At 41.9% G+C, this 24719-nt stretch overlaps 1 protein-coding gene across 6 annotated transcripts in view; it reads right to left on the bottom strand.

The window, feature by feature from the left end:
- The window catches only part of PHKA2 (phosphorylase kinase regulatory subunit alpha 2), a 91663-nt gene that overhangs the window by 49518 nt on the left and 17426 nt on the right, over positions 1 to 24719 (bottom strand). For 5 of the 6 annotated variants that reach the window (XM_061408022.1, XM_061408017.1, XM_061408019.1 and 2 more), the window contains exons 3-8: positions 13402 to 13560; positions 10132 to 10179; positions 8516 to 8684; positions 4371 to 4453; positions 2030 to 2110; positions 813 to 911 (exon numbers count right to left, since the gene is read on the bottom strand). In XM_061408022.1, coding sequence (XP_061264006.1) covers positions 813 to 911; positions 2030 to 2110; positions 4371 to 4453; positions 8516 to 8684; positions 10132 to 10179; positions 13402 to 13560 — 639 coding nt within the window. Of the gene's footprint in view, positions 1 to 812; positions 912 to 2029; positions 2111 to 4370; positions 4454 to 8515; positions 8685 to 10131; positions 10180 to 13401; positions 13561 to 13899; positions 14051 to 24719 lie in introns of those variants that run through there. The other variant, XM_061408021.1, reaches the window with a different exon arrangement.

Here is a 24719-nt window from a genome sequence, read left to right as displayed (position 1 = left end):
TCTCTAACATGTGTTTCATGGAGGTTTTACTGATTTGCCATTTCTCCCATATCATCTCTCCTCCACCATTCATTTTGTCACTACCCCTCTAACAAGACTCCACTACCCGCCCAAGTGAACTACTGCTGCAGAGTCACTTCAGTCGTGTCCAACTCTGTGTGACCCCATAGACGGCAGCCCACCAGGCTCCCCGTCCCTGGGATTCTCCAGGCAAGAACACTGGAGTGGGTTGCCATTTCCTTCTCCAATGCATGAGAGTGAAAAGTGAAAGTGAAGTCACTCAGTCATGTCCAACTCCTAGCGACCCCATGGACTGCAGCCTACCAGGCTCCTCCGTCCATGGGATTTTCCAGGCAAGAGTGCTGGAGTGGGGTGCCATTGCCTTCTCCGCCAAGTGAACTACTGCTTGTCAATCATCAAATTTGGGGACCTCATGAAATAAACCTAAGAGAAAACCTTGTACATGCTCAAAAAAAAAAAAAAAAAAAAACCGTAAAATTGATGTGCCTCCAACAGAACACAGTTGTCTTGACTGCTGACTCCATAGAAACACCATTGCTGTATCTTATGTTTGCGCGGTCCTTTCTGGCTCACAAAGTACTTTGACAAATTAAGTTGATTAATTCTGATTCTCATGACCACCTTGTGCAGCAGTGGGGGTAGGTCCTAGTATGCCCATTTTATGGACGAAGGAACTGAAGCTCAAAGAAGCTAAGAGCCACCAAGCTAGGAAGCTGGGGAGTCTGAACTGGAGCCCAAGTGCTCTGTGCCATGAGTCTCCATCTCGACTCTCTGGATGTGAGAACCATCACCTGGCAGTGTTCCACCTCATCCGGCAGGACGTGGATCACAGACTTGCGACCTCCATGGGCTCCAAAAAGGTCCAGTTCATCAATTGCTTCAAGGGCTGCCTACAAGCACAAGTATGAATTACTGAGTATGAGTAGTACACATACAGTCCCATATCTCGTACTTCTTTTTCATTAAGCAATCGAGCATATATGTTTTCCCATAGGTGATGCAATTTGTCTTTAAAATCCAGCTAAAGTATCCTATACTTGTGTTCTATCCTTATTTTCAGAGCTTTCCGGTGTTTTGCCTCGTTGCAGGAACAAGATAGAGAAAACAGAAAACCATTTCCCAAAATGAAATTAGTATTCTACCAAAAAGCAAAATATTAACAACACAGCATCGTGTGTGTAAGCGGTGGGGGGCTAAATTCACGACTGGTTTTTCTTTCATCTATTTCAGTGGTTAACTTCTAACAGTAGCATGTTTGGCACTTAAGAAAGTAAACTTTTTTAGTATTAAGTATGTTTTCCATCGGTTGACCTTAACAGAGAATATTTATTGTTGCTTTAAAAATTATAGTTCTGGAGTCTTTACTCTGTAAAATTATGCTTCAGCCTTGAGGAAGAGGGAATGGAGGAGGCATGCTAAATATCTAAGGCAAGAGATGTCAACTGGTGGCCAGCTGGCTGAAACGGCTCCATGGTCATGTTTGGTTTGGCCTGAGGAAGTTTTTAAAATGATCTTAAATTAGAACACCTTTACAAAGTCTGCAGTGTCCTCAACACATGCCACTCCTGCCCCATTATTTTTCTATCTGGCTGGCTTCACTTGTTTATATTATGTGCCTGACCTGACCCTGTAGACTTTTAAATGTGTGAGCCCTGTCCTACAAAATGCTCGTATTCTTCAGCCCTCTTTATGACCCAGGAAACAAGACTGGACATCATATATCCAGTTTTTTAGATAATAGCAAGAGCTTAGATGCATGGGTGATGATACTGGATAATAAGGAGGGAATGCACTGATTTTCAGGCACATGCAGATTTAGGTGTAGGAAACCTCCATTCTTTACCTATAATTTCAGTTGGTTGGGGTACATGTACCACTTGAATTTCATACTTGCTGTTGACTTTTGAAAAATAAGCTAACCAGATCAAATCCAAACCCCTAAGGATAAGAACCAAACCAAAGCCGTTAAAGAGGCAAGGAGGAAGAACAAACAAGACCAGACTGTCACCTTGGCCATTCCTACAGAGCTTGCATTCAATTCTGGAATACCCTGATTAGTCTTATCTCCACGTTCCCACATTCCATAATCCTGTTGGAGAAAAAGGAGAAAAGAGGTATTAATAGATGACAAGTACTATGGAAAAATAACTCCTTTATGTCATTGTAGGCATCATGAAATGTGACTATCTCTTCTCAAAGGCTACCAAATTCATGCCTTTACACACTCAAGTTGTATTCTTTCTTGATTTCAGTTCATTTGACCTCTGGTTAGAGTTCTGGAAATAAATACTCAAGTAGAACAAAAATGCATGCAAAGACACTCAGTTTTCTTATTTCTAAAAGTTATTCATTTGTAAGAAACTCATGATTTATAGAGAACAAAATATTTTATCTTAAAAGGCTGACCTTTATTCACCTAATATGTCTAAACTTGTATTAAATTGTAAGATGGAATAAAGAAGAAATGGGTTATAACTGGGTGAAATCAACCAAACCATTTAAAATAATTTAATAGATTACCTTTTGAGAAAAAATGCTCAGCAGTAATGGGTGCAAAGTCAAAACTGAGGCTCAGAACACTAAACTTGCCTGGTATTTTGAAATGAATTAATATGAACTGGCTTAGCATAGCCCGTCCACATAGAGGACTTGATACATACATACTTAACTTTTATAGCTCATATTTTCACTGAAGAAATCCAGGCACTGGATACCATTTTGAAATAATGCTATATACACTATTGAAGGATTACAACCCAAGAAGAACAGGACCAATGCCAACATTCTGGCACTTATTATTATTAGAGAAAGATGAACATTTTCAGAATAAGACATTTTAGACTCAGACATACTAGAGTGACTTTAGACTCTTGCCTGCCGTGCAGGCCTCGTGGCTGATTCCAGGACCCATTCCTTCAGTCCTCTGCACAGCGGGGCCTTTCCACTCCAACCCGTCCTCATTCCAACCCTGGAGCCAACTGCCTGACTCATCCTTAGAAACTGCTTTGATCAGCTTGCTCCCCAGCACGAGACTCTAACCTGATGACCTGTTTATCCCCAAGTGGATCATGTTCAAATCTCTCTGATGGCCTTACCTTTATGATCCAGCCCCACACTTCCTGCCTGTCCACAAGCTGACTTTAATTCCTGCTATTCTGGAGCACTCAGCTGTCACCCTAAGAATACTCCTTTACTCCACCCCCTCTTTCCCCAACCACCCCTCCCCTTCCCCCACACTCACAGCCATTCCTGATACTCTCGAACCCCTTTCCCTCCTCCTGCTTATCTGAGCCCTACTCATCTACCAACGTCCCACTCAAGCTCCACCCTTTCTACAAAGCCTTCCTGTTTCTTCAGACCAGGCTTGGCCAACCTCGATGGTACTGACATTTGCAGCCTACTCATTCTCTGTTGTAGGGGGCTGTCCTGTGCACTGTAGGGTGTTCAGCAGCATCTCTGGCCTCCACCCACTAGATGCCAATAGTACCCACTCCCCTGTTGTCAACATCGAAAATGTCTCCAGACATTGCCTGGTTTCCCTGGGAGAGCCAAAGACTGCTCCTGGTGGATGATTACTGCTTCAGACCTGGGGTCAGCAAGTGCTTACCCTGGCACCGAATCAGGTCTGCTACACCTGTGATCCAGAAATAAGGTCTATTTGGGACACAGCTGCACTCACGAGGTCACAGGTTGTCTACAGCTGGTTGTGTGGTATCAGTACAATGGCAGAGTTAAATAGCAGCAAGAGAGACCACAGAGACTGGAAGAGCTGAGAAGATGTACTTTGGCCCTTTCTAGAAAAAGTTTGCTGATCCTTGCTTTGATGTTGGTAGCTCTTTATTAAAAACAAAAAGCAAACTCTAGCCTTTCATTACTGCTCTTCTGGCCAGCTTTGCAGTTTAGCTGTTCTCTACAAGTGTGTGAGGCTCAGCTCTCGGTAGCAGACAGCAGCCTGGAGGAACTGAGTGTGTACGTATTTCCACCCATCACCTAGCCCAGGCACCTGTCTGGGTCCTGCCTCTCTCCCTGTGCACTGCCTGGGGCACTGGTGTTGCCCTTCACCCTGATTCAGGCTCCCAGTACACATGCCACAGGGTATTTGAGGGTCTTATTTAAAATGAACCTAATGAATTCAAACAGAGCATATGGCACATTTCAACAACAAAAGCTCCCCAACTGAGTTCCTGGACACAAATGTGCAGTTTGTGTGCAGAGGTGACATCATCTTGTACTGCTAATCTTGCTAACCTTCGGGTCAGCCCCAGACAGCCTGGCCCTCAAACAGATGTGTGATTTTTATCCTTCCTGAGGCTGTAACACTGGAAAATAAACACTGGATTTGAACTTACAGCAACTTTATATGCAGCTTCTATGTAAAAAACAAGATTCTGTATGAAGGCCACCTCGTCAAGAGTGAAAATAATACGTAAGCCTACAAAACAAAAACAAACAGTAAGTTTACAGAGTTATGTTGTAAAGAGAGAGTTGCCAATTACGAATGACAAATCTTATACTAGAAAATAAATTATATACCCTCATTTGCATTTTTCTTACTAGGGCATCAAAAATTAAGTATGAAGTCAGTCATAAGAGTTAATGTCTAATTCAGGAAGGAAAGAGGGGAGGAAGGAGGGACAAAAGGATAGAGAGGGAAAGATGGAGGAGGGAAGGAAGAAAGGAAGGAGGGAAACAGGTAGGACGGGAAAGGAGGAGGGAGGTAGTGAATAAGGGAGGGAAGGAGAAAAGGCAAAAGGAAGGAGGGAGGGAAGGAAGGAAAGGAGGGAGCGAGGGAGGGAAGGAAGGAAGGTGATAAGAAAGGAGGGAAAGAAGGAAAGATAGAAGGAGAAAAGGCAGGAAGGAAGGAGGACAGAAGGGAAAAAAGATACAAGGGAGGGAGGGAAGGAAGGAGGGAGGGAAGAACAGAATAAGGAGACTAGGAAGGAAGGAGAGAAGAAGGGAGGGAGGGAAGGAGGGAAAGAAGGAGAGGAGGAAGGAGGAAGGGAGGGAAGGAAGGATGAGGCAGGAAGGGACAATGGAGGGAAGGAGGGTAGAAAGGAAGGAGAAGGGGCTGGAAGGAGGGAAGGATAGGAAGAAAGGAGGGAGAGGGGGAAATAAGGAGAGTGGGAGGGAGGGAGGAAAGTAGTGAACAAAGAAGGGAGAGGAGGAGAGAAAAAGGAAAGGAAGGAAGGAAGGTGAGGGCAGGAAGGAAAGAGGGAGGGAAGAAAGGGAGGAGGGAAGGGAGGAGGGAAAGAAGCTGGGAGGGAAGGACAGAAAGAACAAAGGGAGGAAGTAGCGAAGAAAGGACAGAGGGAAGGATGGAAAGAGGGGAGGAAGGGAGGAGGGGAGAAAAAGAGGGAGGAGAGGAGGACAGGGAGGAGGAGGAGGGCAGAAAGGAAGGAGGGGAGGTGAGAGGAGGAGGGCAAGATGGAAGGGAGGAAGGGGGCTAGAAAGGAAGAAGACAGGGAGGGAGGGCAGGCAGGAGGGAGGGAAGGAGGGAGGGACGAAGACAGGCTGAGAGAGGGAGGGCAGCAGGCGAGGAGGGAAGGGGAAATAAGGAAGGAGAGAGGGAAAGAAGGAGCAATGAAAGGAAGGAGAGAGAAGGGAAGAAGAGAGGAAGGGCGGGGAAGAGGGAGGGATGGAATGAAGGAGTGAGGGAGGGAAGGAGGTGAGAAGGGAACAAAGGAAGGAAAGACAAAAGGAGGTAGGTACGGAAGGGGGAGGAGGGGAGGGAAAGAAGGAGGCGGGGAGGGCGGGAAGGAGAGAGGGAAGGAAGGTAGTAGGGAAGAAAGGAAAGAAAGGAAGGGTGGACAGGAGGAGGATGGGAAGGAAGGAGGCAGGGCAAGGACAGAAGGAAGCAGTCAGGGAGAAAGGAGGGAAGGAAGGAAGGAGGGAGGGAGAGAGAGAAAGAGGGAAGGACAGGACAGTGGAAGGAAGGAAGGTAGAAAGGAAGAAGGGAGGGAGTGAATGAAGGAGGTAGGAATGGAAGGAAGGAGGGAGAGGAGGAGAGAGGGAAGGAAAGATGGTAGGTGGGTAGGAATAAGGTAAAGAAGGAAGATGGATGGTGGGAAGGAGGGAGGGAAGGAAGAAATGAGAGAAGGAAAGAGGGAGGGATGGATGGAAGAAAGGAGGGAAGGTGGGAGAGAAGGAGGGAAGGAAGGAGGGAGGGAAGGAGGGTAGAAAGTGGAACGGATGGAAAGATGGAAGGAAGGAGGGTAGAGAAGAAGGAGGGAGAGAGAACAGGGTGAGAGAGGGAAAGAGAAAGGAGGGAGGGATAGAAGGAAGGAGGGGAGGAGGGAGGGATAGACGGATGAAGGAAGGAGGGAGGGAAGGAAGGAGGGAGGGTAGACAGGAAGGAAGGAAGGAAAGAGGAAAGCATGGAGAGAAGGAGGAAAAGAGGATATAAAGAAAAGAGGGACAGAGGGAAGGAAGTAGGGATGGAGGGAGGGAAGGAAGGGAAGAAGGAAGGAGGGAGGGCAGGAAGGAAGAAAGAACGGAAGGTGGGAAAGGGAAAGAAGCAAGGAGAGAAGGAAAGAGTGAGAAATAAAAGGAAGGAAGGAGGGAAGGATGGAAAGAAGGGAGGAGGCTAGAAAGGAAGGAGGGAGGATGGGAATGAAGGAGGCAGGGAGGGAAGGAAAAGAAGAAAGGGAAGAGAGAAGGAAGGAGGGAGGAAAGGAAGGATAGGAGGAGGGTAGGAAGAAGGGAAGGAAGGAAGGATGGAAGGGGGAAGAAGGGAGTGAAGAAAGAAACAAGAACAGGAAAGGAGGAGGGATGAATGGAAGGGACGTGGGAGGGATGGGAGGAAGGAAGCAGGGAGGGAAGGAGGGAGGGAAGAAGTGGAGGAGCAAGTGAAGAAAGGATGGATGCAAGGAGGGAGGATGAACGGAAAGAGGGAAGGAGGGAAGGAAGGATGGAAAGAGGGAAGGAGGGAGGGAGGGAGGGAAGGAGGGAGGGAGGGAGGGAAGAAAGAAGGAGGGATGGAAGGAAGGAGGGAAAAGGAGGGGAGGACAGGATGAAGGAAGGAAAGTAGAAAGGAAGGAGAGAGGCAAGACAGAAAGTAGGGAGGAAAATAAGGAATGAGGGAAGGAAAGAGTGAGGACAGAAGGGAGGGAATGAAGGAGGGAGCCAAGGAACAATGGAAGATAAGAATGGTTCCACTTTTGTCTGTGTGCCTAGGAGGAGAAATGATTGAAAGAGATGTGGGGCCTTCATATACGTGTGGGATTTGTGCAGAGAAGATTCCACAGAGCCCGCATTTTAGCCCAGCACAACCACTGTCTTATCCTTGAGTAAAGCACAGGGTGGGTATTTTCCCCCAGTGGCCAGGTTGGGAAAGGAGAGCCCCTAACCACAGGCAATGGCTCTTCAACTCATGGAAAGGCCAGCTCCCAGCACCTGCCCAGGAGGAGCACCCATGTACCGAAGCAGGCAATAACCAGGAGAGCAGGCTTGAATGTACAGCTGGTTATGACAAATACATGTAAAGTATGAATTCTTGAAACTGGTGTGGGTAAGATATGTACTCTTACATGACTGGGGGGGCGTGGTTAACTGGTAAAGTAAAAAAGAAAATGCAAGTGAAGTCGTTCAGTCATGTCCGACTCTTTGCGACCCCATGGGCTATTTAGCCTACCAGGCTCCTCTGTCCATGGATTTTCCAGGCAAGAATACTGGAGTGGGTTGCCATTTCCTTCTCCAAACTGGTAAACTGTTCTGCAAACAATTTGGCAATGAGTATAAATAGCCTTTGAATGATATCAAACTAAGAGAAGGAAGCAAATAAATATGAGGGTCAAAGTTTGTATTGCAATACAGTTATGATAGGTAAACAAACAAACAGAAGAATAAAGGAATAGTTTAATTATGGAATATCCATTGGTAAAGTCACTAAAATTGTTTATGAACACCTTTAATATTATGGGGGAAATGCTTAAGTTAAAATGCTATGTAATAAAAACACTATATGCATACCATATGACCTGAAATATGTTTTTTAAAATACAGTGGAAAAAAAACCTGGAGGAGACACATTCAAATGAAAATTATCAGTGAGATTTTTTCATTATATTTTCCAAACCATCTACAGTGAGCTCATCTTAACTTTCATAACCAAAATGTCCTTTTCAAGTTTCAGGTTTATTCACAAAGCCAGAACACTATTTCCTGATTTCTCCAATTTTTGGAGTTTCACATTTGCAGTCTGAAATAAATGCAAAGCCTTTAACCCAGGAGCATGAATTTACGGGACTGAAGGGAACAGCTCTGCAACACAGCAGCTAAGTGGCCTAACTCAAGGCCACTTGGTGCACAGAGCAGGCGCAACAGCCCTGGTCCCACGAGGGCTCAGGAGGCTGACTGTCAACAGAGCCACAGAATCAGGGCACATAATGTAATGCAAAAAAGCAGCTTATTTTGAATACTGGTCAATGCCTGCCCCTCCCCGCCCCCTTCTGGATGGTCACTCCCAGTTCAATGGGCTCCATCAGGCCTGGCTCACCGGAGGCTGTCATCTGGGCCAGAAACAGGAGGAAGAGGGAGGTGGCATCCACCTGGAGGTGGCCCCACTCGTCGTCGCCCACCACAGTGCTGCAGGTGGCAGTGTTGTACTTGGCGTGCAGGCTGTCCTCGGTACTCTGAGTGTGCTTGAACCTCTCCACTTTATCCACCTGAGGAAGATAGCAAGCTGGCTGCATGGAACCCTAAGGGGTTCATGGCTAGCAGGGTCATTATCTTGGATTTAGACCTTTTATCTGTTACCTCTGGGAGACAGAGGGATGGAAGGTAGGGGACGGATGCTCACTAGTGAGCACCACACAGAGTGGGTGGGGGTGTGTGTCTCTTCCTGCCCATCACCAGAAATGTCTTAGTCTACTGGGATTTTAACAAGCTCTGCAAGCTTGAAAGGTCAAGCCAAAGGGTTTCCTTGTCTGCTATTCCTAGCATGAGCTGTGACACATAGTAGGAACTCAACGAGAGGGAGGGAAGGAATGAGGGAAGAGGGGAGGAAGAGGCCCTTTTCTTCCTCTGTAAATTTCTTCTTTAAATTTCCAATCCTATTTCCTTATGTTGAAAAGAAAAGAACAACAATGCTTTTCAAAACTAATGGGAATGTGCCAATCAAAGGTGGGGACTGTACCATATTCATCTTGGAATCTGTACAGATCCTAGTACGATGTTCTGTACACAGTACACGCTCAAGACACTGTTCTACCTCTCACTGAGAATACCAGTAAATATTACTGTCAAGTTTTAAAAACTCGAGCATTTCGACTCAAAGTGAAAGCAGCTCAGTTGTGTCCAACTCTTTGTGACCCCATGGACTATATAGACCATGGAATTCTCCAGGCCAGAACACTGGAGTGGGTAGCCTTTCCCTTGTCCAGGGGATCTTCCCAACCCAGGGATCAATTCCAGGTCTCCCACATTGCAGGCGGATTCTTTACCAGCTGAGCCTCAAGGGAAGTCCTCAATTCAAAGAAACTCTTTTATAAACTTAACAGAATAAACAACAGCACACGGCTTTCTAGGAATGACTTTTCAAAACAATGTTTTCTTCCTTGTTTAGAAAAAGAGCATGTTCTTCTTTTACAGAAGTGAGTGAAAGTTGCTCAGTTGTGTCCAACTCTTTGCAACCTCATTGACTATAGTCCATGAAATTCTCCAGGCCAGAATACTGGAGTGGGTAGCCTTTCCCTTCTCCAGGGGATCTTCCCAACCCAGGGATCGAACCCAGGTCTCCTGCATTGCAGGTGGATTCTTTACCAGCTGAGCCACAAGGGAAGTCCAAGAATACTGGAGTGGGTAGCCTATCCCTTCTCCAGTGGATCGCCACAACTCAAGAATCAAACTGGGGTCTCCTGCATTGCAGGTGGATTCTTTACCAACTGAGCTATGAGGGAAGCCCTGAAAAGACTTTGAGAAAGTATTCTCTGAGTCTGGTTCTATGGTATATTAAAATTACTGAAGATAATTTTAAATGGAGAAAGTAGGCTAAATTTTTCAATTTCTCATCTTGAGAAGTTCAAAACACTCTAAGGCTGATAGTTGTCACCAGGAAAATGATAAAGCGCCCACTCAGATGACCCAAAAATACATCTGTCGTTTTCTGCCTACCTGTCTCATCATGCACTGGAGAAGACCTCGCATCAGTTTCACCACATTCTGTGGAAATAAAATGGGATCAGTAACAAGGCCAGCTTCCCTGCTCCATGAAAACAACCTCCTCCCCACATGACAGGTAAGCCAGTGCTACCTGGAACCTTCCCCAAGAAGGCATATACAAGCACTTGGATTGTTTAGATTATTTCTACTTCTCCATTCCATCACAAAGAAAGAAAATCTTGATGCAATGACTTATCTCAAATAAAGATGTTGGACCAGATGGTATCTTCTGGTGCTGAAATCCAGTGACTCCTGCTATTTTATTCAAGACAATTTTTATAAGCCTAGTACCTTGGAGCTTTATGTCTCAATTCTTAGTAATTCATTTTTGTTATACTAAGGATGAATTAAGTCCACCCTGCCTGCCCCAAAGTAACGATGCTTTGCCAAAACAGCCATTTGTGACACCATTACTGGACTATTGAGTAAAGTTCTTACAAAATGCAAGTAGTTGCCAAAGTTTCTTAGTAATACATGTTAGAACCAATTATGGACCTAGAGAGAGTCATACTGAGTGAAGTAAGTCATACAGAGAAGGAGAAATATCGTATAACAATAATTATTATTATAAACAATAATAACATGATAATTATACATTCTGTTCCGGTATTGTAGAAAACATTTTACTTAGATTCCCACTAATTCTTGCAACGCCCTTTTGAGGTGGGTGTTATTATTTCCCCACTTTACAATGAGGAACATGAGGCTGATGAATCAACACTGCTCAAGTCTCTCAGCTGGTGAGGGGTGGAGCAGGACACAGCCCAGGCCCTCTGACTCCAGAGTTTGAGCTCCTTGTCGATACATTATATTGCCACTCTCTTCCTCCACAGTTCAGGCCCGCTGAAAGATGGTCCTCATACGTCCTATTAAATCCACGAGAAAAAGACTTCTCAAGTGGCTAGAGAATGGGGTATTTTTAGGTCAAAGTAGGCTGGCTGAAAGAACTTCCCTCCCAGGGCTATTAGCATCTCCTCTCTTACATAATCAACATGGTTTGCAGGCTAAGACCACCAAAGATAATTATGGGAGAAAAGTCTGAAATGGATCACCTTTCAGATTCTTCATTCTCTAAAATCCTAGGATTCTAGAGTATAATCTCACTTTATGTCAGAAACTCTCTTGATGCAGAAAATATTACCTCATTAAAAGGTATAATTAACACTGTCAAAATTAATATTTCCTACAGTGTGAAGCATAAACATTTGCCAATTGACTTCCCCTCAAATAAGGTTATTTTCCATTGTGAAGAGGCCCAGTGGTTCCCAACTGGGGGTGACATTAGCATCCCCTGGGGGTGGGGGAGCATTTAGAAATGTGGGGGTCATTTTTATTGTCACTCTGATGGGGATGGGAGCTATAGGCATTTAGTAAGTAAGGACTAAGGATGCTACGTGTGCTGCAATGCATGGGACAGTCTCACACAATGAGCAGCTGTACTGCCTGAGCCCCAAGTGGAATAGTGTCCATGTCGAGGATCATTGGAAGATCCAGTGTTATTTTCCATAATCAAGGGAGATGTCTGCTGCAGTTATTAACCACACTCAACAAATCAAATAATGTGGTCTGTTTGTGCCTCTCTATTGTCAGTCATAGAGCGGCAAATCTAGTCAACTCTAACCCAGATCAGAAATTGCTTACAGTAGAGAGGTAGTGGGGGGGTGGGGGTGGTGGTGGTGGAGTGTGTGTGTGTGTGTGTGTGTGTGTGTAGAAAATTTGGAGAACATGAATATCAAATTATTACACTGTTAAATGAATGATTCACTTATGTAACTGCCATCCAAGTTCTTGGAGGAGCATTCAATGCTTGCTGTATGCATTTTAAATACTACCCCTTAGCTCCAAGACTAGGTGATTTCATCACCTCATACTTAGCACGTCTAGTCAAATTCAAATGGTCCTTTCCCTGCTCGCACAGACAGGTTTCCTCTTTTAGCTTCCCTACTGCTGACAAGGCTGCCTGACACTCAGGCCCACTTTGTTTATGATTGGGCCACAAGAATTCTACCTGGATCTGATGACCCACTGGCTGTGTGGGCCAATAAGCAGTGTGCAAATCAAAGACAAATCCCAAAGGCTCTCATGCCATGAGAATGATACTTCTACACATCAATGCGCCTTGTAGGGTAAGGGAGTTAAGAAGGCAAGGTTCGGAAAAAGAACGAGACCGGCACTTTAAGGAACAGATCACCTTTTAATGAGGCGAGAAGGGGCAGCAGTCAGATTAGTGACCTGCTGCCCTAACCCAAGAAGAGAATAAGTATATATAGGCATATATGTGGAAATCTACTGTCTTAAGGGGGCCTGTTCTTCTCCAAAGTTGTTCGGAGTAATTATCTCTTAAATGGCTGGGGCAAGGAATTCTGGAGATCACCAGAGGCTGGACCAGCTGGGAGCTGGGTGTAATCAACCTTAATGTCCATTTGTTTTCTTCCGGTGAGAGTGTTCTTTATTTTGCATAGAATGGTGGGGAGGAGGGGAGGGGAGTTTTAACTCCAGGCTATTTTGAGCCACATAACTTTCCTTCACTCCTTACTTCAAGGCTGTTACTGGGAACACTCTGAAAATACCTCCATGCTCAGGGGTAGATTATCTTCTTACATACTTACTGACGGCAAGTCTTTGCTTTGGTAGGTATGTTGGTTTCTGATTTTGGAAAACAATAAAGGATTTCATTGTGCCATATGATAACATGGGTATGAAAACTGGACAATATCAGTGTGGTTCAAAATTAAAGGGTATTGCAAATTAATAAGACTGCTTTGGAATGATTCAAACTAGAAAGGCATTTTGCAAAACTGTTTTAAGTAGTGGCAACACTGTTTGAATAAATATCCTTTCAACATGAGGACTCCACAGAGCATGCATTTTGAAATGTGGAGTTCTAGTGTGCTGCTTTAAAAACATTCAGGTTAGTTTATAATGACATCTCATACGTGAGTATGTATAAAACTGACAGAGCATGTGAGAGAGAAATGTAGCTAGTTAGAAATTTGGATATCTACTCAGTGTGATTGTTGTTTTTTTATGGAGGGAAAAAAAAAATCTCAAAAGGAGAGACATGAGAGGTTAAGAGACCAGAGTGCCTCCCCCAAATAGCCTACAACAGAAATGGAGGCGGCACCTGCACCAGGCTGTTTTGCACACAGTTACTTCCTTGTAGGCTTTTCAGTCCAAGGAAAAGGTGCTGAGCGCCAGGCCAGAGCTGCCAGTCAGCCTTACCTGCTCCAGCTCGTAGGCCTTGGCCTTGTCCTCGTCGCGGTCGGCGTTCTTGCGGTAGGCCATGCCCAGGCCCCACACGGCCAGGATGCTGTAGATGTTATCCCGTACCCAGGCGTCCTTCTGCTCATGACTGGCTGACATCAGCCCCGTGATGGGATTCTATCAGAGAGGAGACACGAAATGAGAGCACCACCTTTCACCCAGCACCTGGGCCAGGAACGCTCACCCTAAGCGGGGCACAATGAGGACTGGGACGAGAAGTGAAGAGCCCAGAGTTCCAATCCTTGCCCTGCTACCACAGTGTGATCTTGGGTGGGCAGTGACATCACTTTTCTAGGTTTTGGTTTTCTGCATAATGAGAATATTAGACTAAAAAATATCTCTAAGGCAACTTTTAACTTGTAGTACTTGTTGTTTTGCTTTCAGATGAGACCATACTGTTTTAAGTGACAAACAGAAGAAACAGCAAACAGAAAAGCCTACAAGGCTTTTACAAACCTGTGTAGTATGGAATTAATTCTTCCTCTCCTGTGGTGTTTCCACTCCAATTGGTAAAGCACTGAACATGAGAACAAGGAGCCCCACTCCACCACTCCAGCTGTGTGTGCCTGGGGAAACTGCCTGCCTTAAAAGGGAGGCGCTGAACAAGAGGCCATCGGGGGGTCCTATGGAGCTATGATATCACCAGTATGTAAAAGGACAGCTGAGTCACTAAAAAGCCAGACCTTCACAAAACAAGTATACACAAATGTTCATAACAGCATTATTCATAATAGCCCCAGAGAGGAAACAACCCAAATGTCCATCAACTGATGAATGGATAAACAAAACATGGTCCAAACAATATTATTCCTGAAACAATATTCCTGAAATATCCAGGAATAAAAAGGAATGAAGTACTAATACAGGCTACAGCATGGATGAATCTTGAAAATATTATGCTAAGTAAAAGAAGCCAGTTACAAAAGTCTACATACTGTACGATTTCAATTGTACAGAATGTCCAGAATAGAAAATCTAGAGAGATAGAAAGTAGATGAGTAGTTGTCTACGGCTGCAGGTAGGAGTGAGTGGGAGGAAATAGGGAGTGAGTGAGTGACTGCTAACAGGTTTTTTTCCTTTTGGGGGGTGATGAAAATGTTCTAAAATTGACTGTGGTGATGATGTACAACTCTGAGTATGCTAAAAAAAAAACCCATTAAACTATACATGCTAGATAAATTGTATGGTAAGGAAATTATATCTCAAGAAAGCTATTTTTTTAAGAATCTAGTCCTAATAAACTCTGTGCCTAGAAGTAAAATTGATAAGATAGGAGAAGAGTCACATAAATATAAAGCATCTGTTGACTTTTCCTGAAATTATGCAAAGAAATATGTATCTAATAAAATACATCATAGCAATCAAAACCTTGCCAGCTTAAAATATTACTCAAAAGAGTACTAAATTATTTACAAAAGGGCTCATTAAAAAACCCTGTTGGGGGACTTCCCTGGTGGGCCAGTGGTTAAGAATCTGCCTTCCAACGCAGGGGATGCAGGTTTGATCCCTGGTCAGGGAACCAGATCCCACATGCCCACAGGACAATTAATTCTGCACGCCGCAACCAGAGAAGTTCTTGTGCTCTAGAGCCTGTACTCCACAACAAGAGAAGCCCGTGCACTATAACCAGAGAAGCCCAGTCATTCTGCAACTAGGAAAAAATGCCCATGTGGTGCAACAAAGAGCCTTGTGCTGCAACGAAGACCCAGCACAGCCAAAATCAAAACAAATGAAATCAAAAAAAGCAAGAAAAAAACAACTCCGTTGAGTATTTTCAAAGTGAATGCCAAGGTAACTAGGTAAAAAAAAATATCGGCATAGTTTCAGATAGTCCCACCTAAGGAATTAAATATTTGACTTTCTCCTTTAACTAATCTATGCCTTCTTCAAAAACATCTAAAATACAACTGGTACTCCTTTAGGGGAAGCAGCATTCCATGTATTGACATTGTTCTACAGTCAACAACTATAAACCAATGATATAAAAAATCAACCAAAAAAAACCCAAAAAAACAAAAATCAATCAGAAGTGAACTGTAGGAATGGCTGAAGGAAGGTACAAGTCTTTTCCCAATAGTGGACTCCTGGAGTTCTTTTTTAAAAAATTACTGGCACAAACAAGGTATATCATAAGCATCTTTATCTGTTCTGGGGCCATCAGGAGATCAGAGAAAGAACTCGGCCCCTCCCTGGCGTACTTATCAACCGTGAGTCAATTCTGAGACAAACAGCTTTCCAGTGACACAGCAGCGACCGCCTACACAGAGTGCCAAGTGTGGTTTGGATTATGAAATGTCACTGTCCTGTTACCTGAAAGTCACCTCTGATTCTTTAGTTTAACTGTTGAAGTGGAGCTACACTGTCTGAGCCTCATTCCACTACAGAGAAGCAGTTGGGGTGTTGCAGGGGATCCCCACATTCAAAACTGCATATATAAGCCATGTTACATTAGGGTACTGCTGCACTCATCAAAAGGAGTACTATTAGGAACTGAAAGCCTGGTCTCCCCAAGATTAATATGTTGAAATTTAATTCCCAGTGTGACAGTATTTGCAAGTGGGGCCTTTGGGAGATAATTAGGTCATGTGGGCAGAATGGTCAAGAATGGGAGCACTCTTCAGTAAGAGGAGGGAGAAGCTACGAGGAGAGCTACAAAGAGTCAATGGTAGTGTCCCAGTGCAGCAGCACAAACCTGTGCTGAGACTTAGCTCTCCTCCTGCAGGACAACTGACAATGACATCGCTTAACTGTAGAACATGTGGACCAACACAGATGAGCCAAACATAAACTGTGCTTTCAGCAAAAGCAAAGGGCGAACAAGTGGACAGCTTGTCTTTCAAATCCAGTCATTTGTAGGCCCCTCTCCAACATATTTTCATTTCTATTTAGGGGAAATGCTGTTCCTAACTCCTATTTATCAAAGAAGAAAAAAAAGGAAGGGCCTTGAGGCCTAGAATGGATTGGGCCCAGGCCTTGACCCCCTATACTGCAGTCACAGACAAGAATAAAATGTTGGTGGCTTGTATTTCTCATCCAAGCCTTGTGTCCATCCATGTTCAGTTGTGGTTCTGCTCTGTGCTATCTTGCCACTAGGAACCAAGCTAACCCCCACAACACTGCCCATCTCATACCAGAGAAGACAGACACAGTAAACCATGAGCTGCCTCCTACAGGTGCTCACCAGAACTGACACATACCACTTCCTCTCTCATCTCAGTGATGAATGCAAGTCACACGACCATTCCTAAGTTCAACATAGGGATGTGGAGAAGCCTCTCCCAGAGATGAGAAGCAAATAAATGAACAATCATTATGTGAATAACTGAACAACTATGCTGTCTTGATAACCTCATCTGCCAGCTGTGAAGCACAGGAAACTCTTCTGTCTTCCACACCCCACCAATTACTGAATCTAAAGTGCTTAGAGATTAATATGGTAATAAATTACTGGCCTTTGGCTTTTGGACTTATGAAAAAGTGTTAAAGTAATAAACTGAAACCCTACTCTCTAGGGTTTGGGGCTTCCCTTGTGGCTCAGCTGGTAAAGAATCCACCTGCAATGCGGGAGACCTGGGTTTGACCCCTGGGTTGGGAAGATCCTCTGGAGAAAGGGAAAGGCTATCTACACCAGTATTCTGGCCTGGAGAATTCCATGGTCTATATAGTCCATGGGGTTACAAAGAGTCAGACACGACTGAGTAACTTTCATTTCACTTCACTCTTTAGAGTAGCTAGAAGAGGGGGAAAGAATTGAGATGTTAATGTCAGATAAAGCAGACATCACAGCAAAGAAAATGACCAGGGATATAAAGGGATGTTACATAATAATGAAAGAGTCAGTTCACTCTGAAGACATAATAATCCGACATGTGTATGTACCTAGACAAGAGGCAAAGGGATACACACATAGTGACTAGGACAGAACAGAGACTGGAAGTCGATCCACACAAATATGACAAATGTCTAAACACAAAGTATATTGGAACATTTAAACATCCACATGCGAGAAAATGAATCTCAATCTCAATCTCACCTCTTACACAAAGTTAACTCAAAGTGGATCACAGATCTAAATGCAAAATGTACATTTATTAAACTTTAAAAGAAAAACACAGAAGAAAAACCTTCAGGACTTAGAATTAGGTAGAACAAGCCATGATACCAAAAGTACCATGTATAGAAGAAAAGTTGATAAGCTGAACTCTTTCAAAATTAAAAACTTTTGTTCTGTGGAAGACATTTAAGAGATAAAAAGACAAGCTATAGACTGGGAGAAACTATTTGCATGTCACTTACTCAACAATATAGAATATAGAAAGAACTCTCTCTCAAAAAAAAAAGGGGGAAAGAACAGTCAAAACTCAATAGTAAGAAAACAAATATTGAAAAACTTGTTTTAAAAAAAACCTTGAACAGACACTTCACCAAAGAATATATGCTGCTGCTGCTGCTAAGTCGCTTCAGTCGTGTCTGACTCTATGCGACCCCATAGACAGCAGCCCACCAGGCTCCCCCGTACCTGGGATTCTCCATGCAAGAACACTGGAGTGGGTTGCCATTTCCTTCTTCAATGCATAAAAGTGAAGAGTGAAAGTAAAGTTGCTCAGTCATGTCCGACTCTTAGCGACCCCATGGACTGCAGCCTACCAGATTTTCCAGGCAAGAGTACTGGAGTGGGGTGCCATTGCTTTCTCTGAAAGAATATATATAGATAAATAAATGAAAGAAACAAATAAAAAGAAGGCCAACATTAGCTATTAAGGAAATGCAAATTAAAACAACTGTGAGATACCACTACATATCTACTGAATGGCTAAAAGAAAAAAGAAAATAATGTCAAACCGCATGATCATCTCAATAGATGCCAAAAAAGCATTTGACAAAATTCAACAGCCATTCAAGTTAAACACTCTTACCAAAGTGGATATGGAGGGAACATATCTCAACATAATAAAAGCTATTGATGACAAGCCCAAAGCCAACATAATAATGGTGAAAAGCTGAAAGCCTTGTTAAAATCTGGTAAAAGACAAGCATGCCCACTCTATTCAACATAGTACTGGAAATCCTAGCCACAGAAATCAGACAAGAAAGAGAACTAAAAACATCCAAATTGGAAGAGAAGAGGTAAAATTGTCATTATATGCAGATGACATTATATATATATACACACACACACAGACACACACATAATATATATAACCCTTAAGACTCCACACAAAAACTACCAGAATAAACAATTTCAGCAAGATAGCAGGATACAAGATTAACATACAGAAATATGTTGCATTTCTTTACACTAACAATGAAATATCACAAATGGAAAGTAAAAAACAATCTCTCTTAAAATCACAAAAAAAATACCTAGCAATAAACCTAACCAAAGAGGTGAAAAATTTACATGCTGAGAACTAGAAAACATTGATAAAGGAAATGGAAAATGATTTAAATACATGGAAAGATATCACGTTATTGGATTAGAAGAATATCGCTAAATGGTCATACTACCCAAAGCAATCTACAGATTAAATGTAGAGCTTATGTGATCTCTATCAAATTACCCAGGACATCTGTCACAGAACTAGAAAAAATACTCCTAAAACTTATGCAGAACCAGAGAAGACCCAGAATTGCCAAAGCAAGCCTGAGGAAAAAGGAAAAAGCTGGAGGCACAACTCTTCCAGACTTTAGACAATACTACAAGCCTACAGTAATCAAAAGAGCATGGTACTGGCACAGAAACAGACATATAGATCAGTGGAACAGAATAGAGAGCCCAGAAATAAACCCCCATACCTACAATCAATTCATCTTCGGCAAAGTAGGCAAGCATATACAATGCAGAAAAACAGTCTCATCAGCAAATGGTGCTAGGAAACCTAGACAGCCACATGTAAAGCAATGAACCTAGAACACTCCCTCAGACAATATACAAAAATAAATTCAAATGTCCTAAAGACTTCAACAAAAACTTCCCTAATATGGGGAAGGAAATAGCCACCCAAGTCCAAGAAACTCAGAGTCCCAAACAGGATAAACCCAAGGCAAAACAACCCAAGACACATATTAATCAAACTAACAAAGATCAAACAGAAAGAGCAAATATTAAAAGCAGCAAGGGAAAAGCAACAAACAACACACAAGGGGATCCCCATAATGATAATAGCTGATCTTTCAATAGAAACTCTTCAGGGCAGAAGGGAATGGCAGGACATACTTAAAGTGATGAAAGATAAAAACCTACAACCAAGATTACTCTACCCAGCAAGGCTCTCATCCAGATATAAAGGATAAATCAAAAGCTTTACAGACAAGCAAAAACTGAGAGAATTCAGCACCACCAAACCAGCTCTTCAACAAATGCTAAAGGATCTTCTCTAGACAGGAAACACAGTAAAGGTTTATAAAAACAAACCCAAAACAACAAAGTAAATGGTAATGGGATCATATTTATCAACAATTACCTTAAATGTGAATGGGTTAAATGCTCCAACCAAAAGACAAAGACTGGCCAAATGGATATAAAAATAAGACCCCTATATATGCTGTCTACAAGAGACCCACCTCAAACCTTAGGACACATAGAGACTGAAAGTGAAGAGCTGGAAAAAGATATTTCATGCAAACGGGGACCCAAAGAAAGCATGAGTAGCAATACTCATGTCAGAAAATAGACTTTGAAATAAAGACTGTGACAAGAGGCAAAGAAGGAAGCTACATAATGATCAAAGGATCAATCCAAGAAAAAGATATAACAATTATAAATATATATGCCCCAACATAGGAGCACCTCAATATGTAAGGCAAATGCTAACAAGTATGAAAGGGTAAATTAACAATAACACAATAGTGGGGGACTTTAATACCCCACTCACACTTATGGATAGATCAACCAAACAGAAAATTAGCAAGGAAACACAAGCTCTAAATAATACAATGGACCAATCAGAACTACTTGACATATATATAGGGCATTTCACCCCAAAACAACGGAATTCACCTTTTTTTCAAGTGCACACGAAACATTCTCCAGGACAGATCACATCCTGGGCCATAAATCTAACCTTGGTAAATTAAAAAAACTGAAGTCATTTCAAGAATCTTTTCTGATCACAGTGTGGTAAGATTAGATGTCAACTACAAGAAAAAAACTATTAAAAATACAAACATATGGAAGCTAAACAACACGCTCTGGATCACCAACAGATCACAGAATAAATCCAAAAAGGAAATCAAAATACGCATAGACACAAATGAAAATGAAACCACGACAACCCAAAACCTATGGGATTCAGTAAAAGCAGTGCTAAGAGGGAGATTCATAGCAATACAAGCCCACCTCAAGAAACATCAAATAAACAACCTAACTTTACATCTAAACCAACTAGAAAAAGAAGAAAAGAAGAACCCCAAAGTTAGAAGGAAAGAAATCATAAAAATCAGAGCAGAAATAAAAGAAACGAAGGAGACTACAACAAAAATCAACAAAACTAAAAGCTGTTTCTTTGAGAAGATAAAATAGACAAACCATTAGCTAGCCCCATCAAGAAAAAAAAGGAAGAAGAATCAAATCAATAAAATTGGAAATGAAAATGGAGAAATCACAACAGACAACACAGAAATACAAAAAATCATAAGAGACTACTATGAGCAATTATATGCCAATAAAATGGACAACTTGGAAGAAATGGACAAATTCTTAGAGAAGTATAATCTTCCGAAACTGAACCAGGAAGAAATAGGAAATTTTTAAAGACCCATCACAACCACAGAAATCAAAGTTGTAATCAAAAATCTTCCAACAAACAAAAGCCCAGGACCAGATGGCTTCACAGGCGAATGCTACCAAAAATTTACAGAAGACCTAACACCTATCCTACTGAAACTCTTCCAGAAAATTGCAGAGGAAGATAAACTGCCAAACTCATTCCATGAGGCCACCATCACCCTAATACCAAAACCAGACAAAGATGCCACAAAAAAAGAAAACTACAGGCCAATATCACTGATGAACCTAGATGTAAAAATCCTCAACAAAATCCTAGAGAACAGAATCCAACAACATATTTACAAGATCAAAATAAATAAATAAATAAATAAAAAGATCATATATCATGACCAAGTGGGCTTTATCCCAGGGATGCAAGGATTCTTCAATATTCACAAAATCAATGTGACACACCATATTAACAAATTGAAAGATTAAAAACCATATGATTATCTCAATAAATGCAGAGAAAGCCTTTGACAAAATTCAACACCCATTTATGACAAAAACTCTCCAGAAAGCAGGCATAGAAGGAACATACCTCAACATAACAAAAGCCATATTCAACAAACCCACAGCAAACACTATCCTCAATGATGAAAAATTGAAAGCATGTCTTCTAAAATCAGGAAAAAGACAAGGGTGCCCACTCTCACCACTACTATTCAACATAGTTTTCGAAGTCCTAGCCACAGCAACCAGAGAAGAAAAAGAAATAAAAGGAATCCAGACTGGATAAGAAGAAGTAAAACTCTCTCTGTTTGCAGATGACACGATCCTCTACATAGAAAACCCAAAAACACCACCAGAAAATTACTAGAGCTAATCAATGAATATAGTAAAGTTGTAGGATATAAAATTAATCCACAGAAATCCTTTGCATTCCCATACACTAACAATGAGAAAACATAAAGACAAATTAAGGAAATAATCCCATTCACCACTGCAACAAAAAGAATAAAATACTTAGGAGTAAATTTACCTAAAGAAACAAAAGACCTTCCCTCATAGCTCAGCTGATAAAGAATCCGCCTGCAATGCAGGAGACCCCCGGTTTGATTTCTAGGTTGGGAAGATCTGCTGGAGAATTACCACACTCCGGTCCTTGAAGACGAGAACTCCAGATCTGGAACGGGAAGTGAGTCAGACACAACTGAGCAACTTTCACTTTTCATATATAGAAAACTATAAAACACTGATGACAGAAATCAAAGATGACACAAATGGATGGAGAAATATACCATGTTTGTGGACTGGAAGAATCGATATAGTGAAAATGAATATAATACCCAAAGCAATCTACAGATTCAACACAATCCCTATCAAGCTACCAATGGTATTTTTCACAGAACTAGAAAAAATAATTTCACAATTTGTATGGAAACACAAAAGCCTGGAATAGCCAAAACAATCTTGAGAAAGAAGAATGGAACTGGAGGAATCAACCTGCCTGACTTCAGACTATACTACAAAGCTACAGTCGTCCAGACAGTATGGTACTGGCACAAAGACAGACATATATATCAATGGCACAAAATAACAAGCCCACAGATAAATCCACACAACTATGGATACCTTAACTTTGACAAAGGAGGCAAGAATATACAATGGAGAAAAGACAATCTCTTTAACAAGTGGTGCTGGGAAAAACTGGTCAACCACCTATAAAAGAATGAAACTAGAACACTTTCTAACACCATACACAAAAATAAACTCAAAATGGATTAAAGATCTAAACATAAGACCAGAAACTATAAAACTCCTAGAGGAAAACACAGGCAGAACATGCTCTGACATAAACCACAGCAAGATCCTCTATGACTCATCTCCCAGAGTAATAGAAATACAAGCAAAAATAAACAAATGGGACCTAATTAAACTTAAAAGCTTTTGCACAAGGAAGGGAACTATAGGCAAGGTGAAAAGGCAGCCTTCAGAATGGGCGAAAATAATAGCAAACAAAGCAACTGAATTAAAGCAAAGAATTAATCTCCAAAATATACAAGCAGCTCATGCAGCTCAATAGCAGAAAAATAAATGAACCAATCAAAAAATGGGCCAAAGAACTAAACAGACATTTCTCCAAAGAAGCCATACAGATGGCTAACAAACACATGAAAAGATTCTCAACATCACTCATTATTAGAGAATGCAAATCAAAACCACAATGAGGTACCATCTCATCCTGGTCAGAATGGCTGCTTTCAGAAAGTCTGCAAACAATAAATGCTGGAGAGGCTGTGGAGAAAAGGCAACCCTCTTACACTGTTGGTGGGAATGCAAACTAGTACAGCCACTATGGAGAACAGTATGGAGATTCCTTAAAAAATTGGAAACAGAACTGCCATACGACCCAGAAATCCCACTGCTGGGCATACACACTGAGGAAACCAGAATTGAAAGAGACATGTGTACCCCAATGTTCATTGCAGCACTGTTTACAATAGCTAGGACATGGAAGCAACCCAGATGTCCATCAGCAGATGAGTGGATCAGGAAGTTGTGGCACATATACACAATGGACTATTACTCAGCTATAGAAAGAATACGTTTGAGTCAGTTCTAATACGGTGGATGAAACTGGAGCCTATTATACAGAGTGAAGTAAGCCAGAAAGAGAAATACCAATACAGTATATTAACACATATATATGGAATTTAGAAAGATAGTAATGATGACCCTACATGCAAGACAGCAAAGAGAGACACAGATGTAAAGAACAGATTTTTTGAGTATGTGGGAGAAGGCGAGGGTGGGATGATTTGAGAGAACAGCACTGAAACATGTATATTACCATATGTAAAATAGATGACCAGTTCAAGTTTGATGTGTGAAGCAGGGCACTCAAAACTGGTGCTCTGGGACAATCCAGAGAGATGGGGTGGGGAGGGAGGTGGGAGGGGGGTTCAGAATGGTGGGACACATGTGCACTCATAGCTGATTCTTGTCGATGTATGGCAAAAACCACCACAATATTGTAAAGTTATTAGCCTCCAATTAAAATAATTTAAAAAATAAATACATTCAAATATCCTGAAGACTTCAACATAGATGTGATATCAAACTCCTAGAAGAGAACATAGGCAAAACATTCACTGACATAAATTGTTGCAATGTTTTCTTAGGTCACTCTCCCAAGGTAACAGAAATAAAAGTAAAACTAAACAGAACCATATCAAACTTAAAAGCTTTTGCATAGTAAAGGAAAACATAAACAAAAGACAACCAATGCAATGGGAGACAATATTTGCAAATGATGCAATCAACAAGAGTTTAATTTCCAAAATATAAAAACAGCTGATACAACTCAATAACAAAAAACTAAACACAATAAAAAAATGGGCAGAAGACCTAAATAGACATTTCTCCAAAGAAGACATACAGATGATCAATAGGCACATGAAAAGATACTCAACATTACTACTTATTAGAGAAATGCAAATTAAAACTATGATGAGGTATCACCTCACACCAATCAGAATGGCCATAACTAAAATGTCTACAAACA

Source organism: Bos javanicus, chromosome X (assembly GCF_032452875.1).
Source record: "Bos javanicus breed banteng chromosome X, ARS-OSU_banteng_1.0, whole genome shotgun sequence".
Taxonomy (NCBI): domain Eukaryota; kingdom Metazoa; phylum Chordata; class Mammalia; order Artiodactyla; family Bovidae; genus Bos; species Bos javanicus.
The sequence above is the reverse complement of the archived record's forward strand: the minus strand, read 5'-3'. Positions and strand labels throughout refer to the sequence as shown.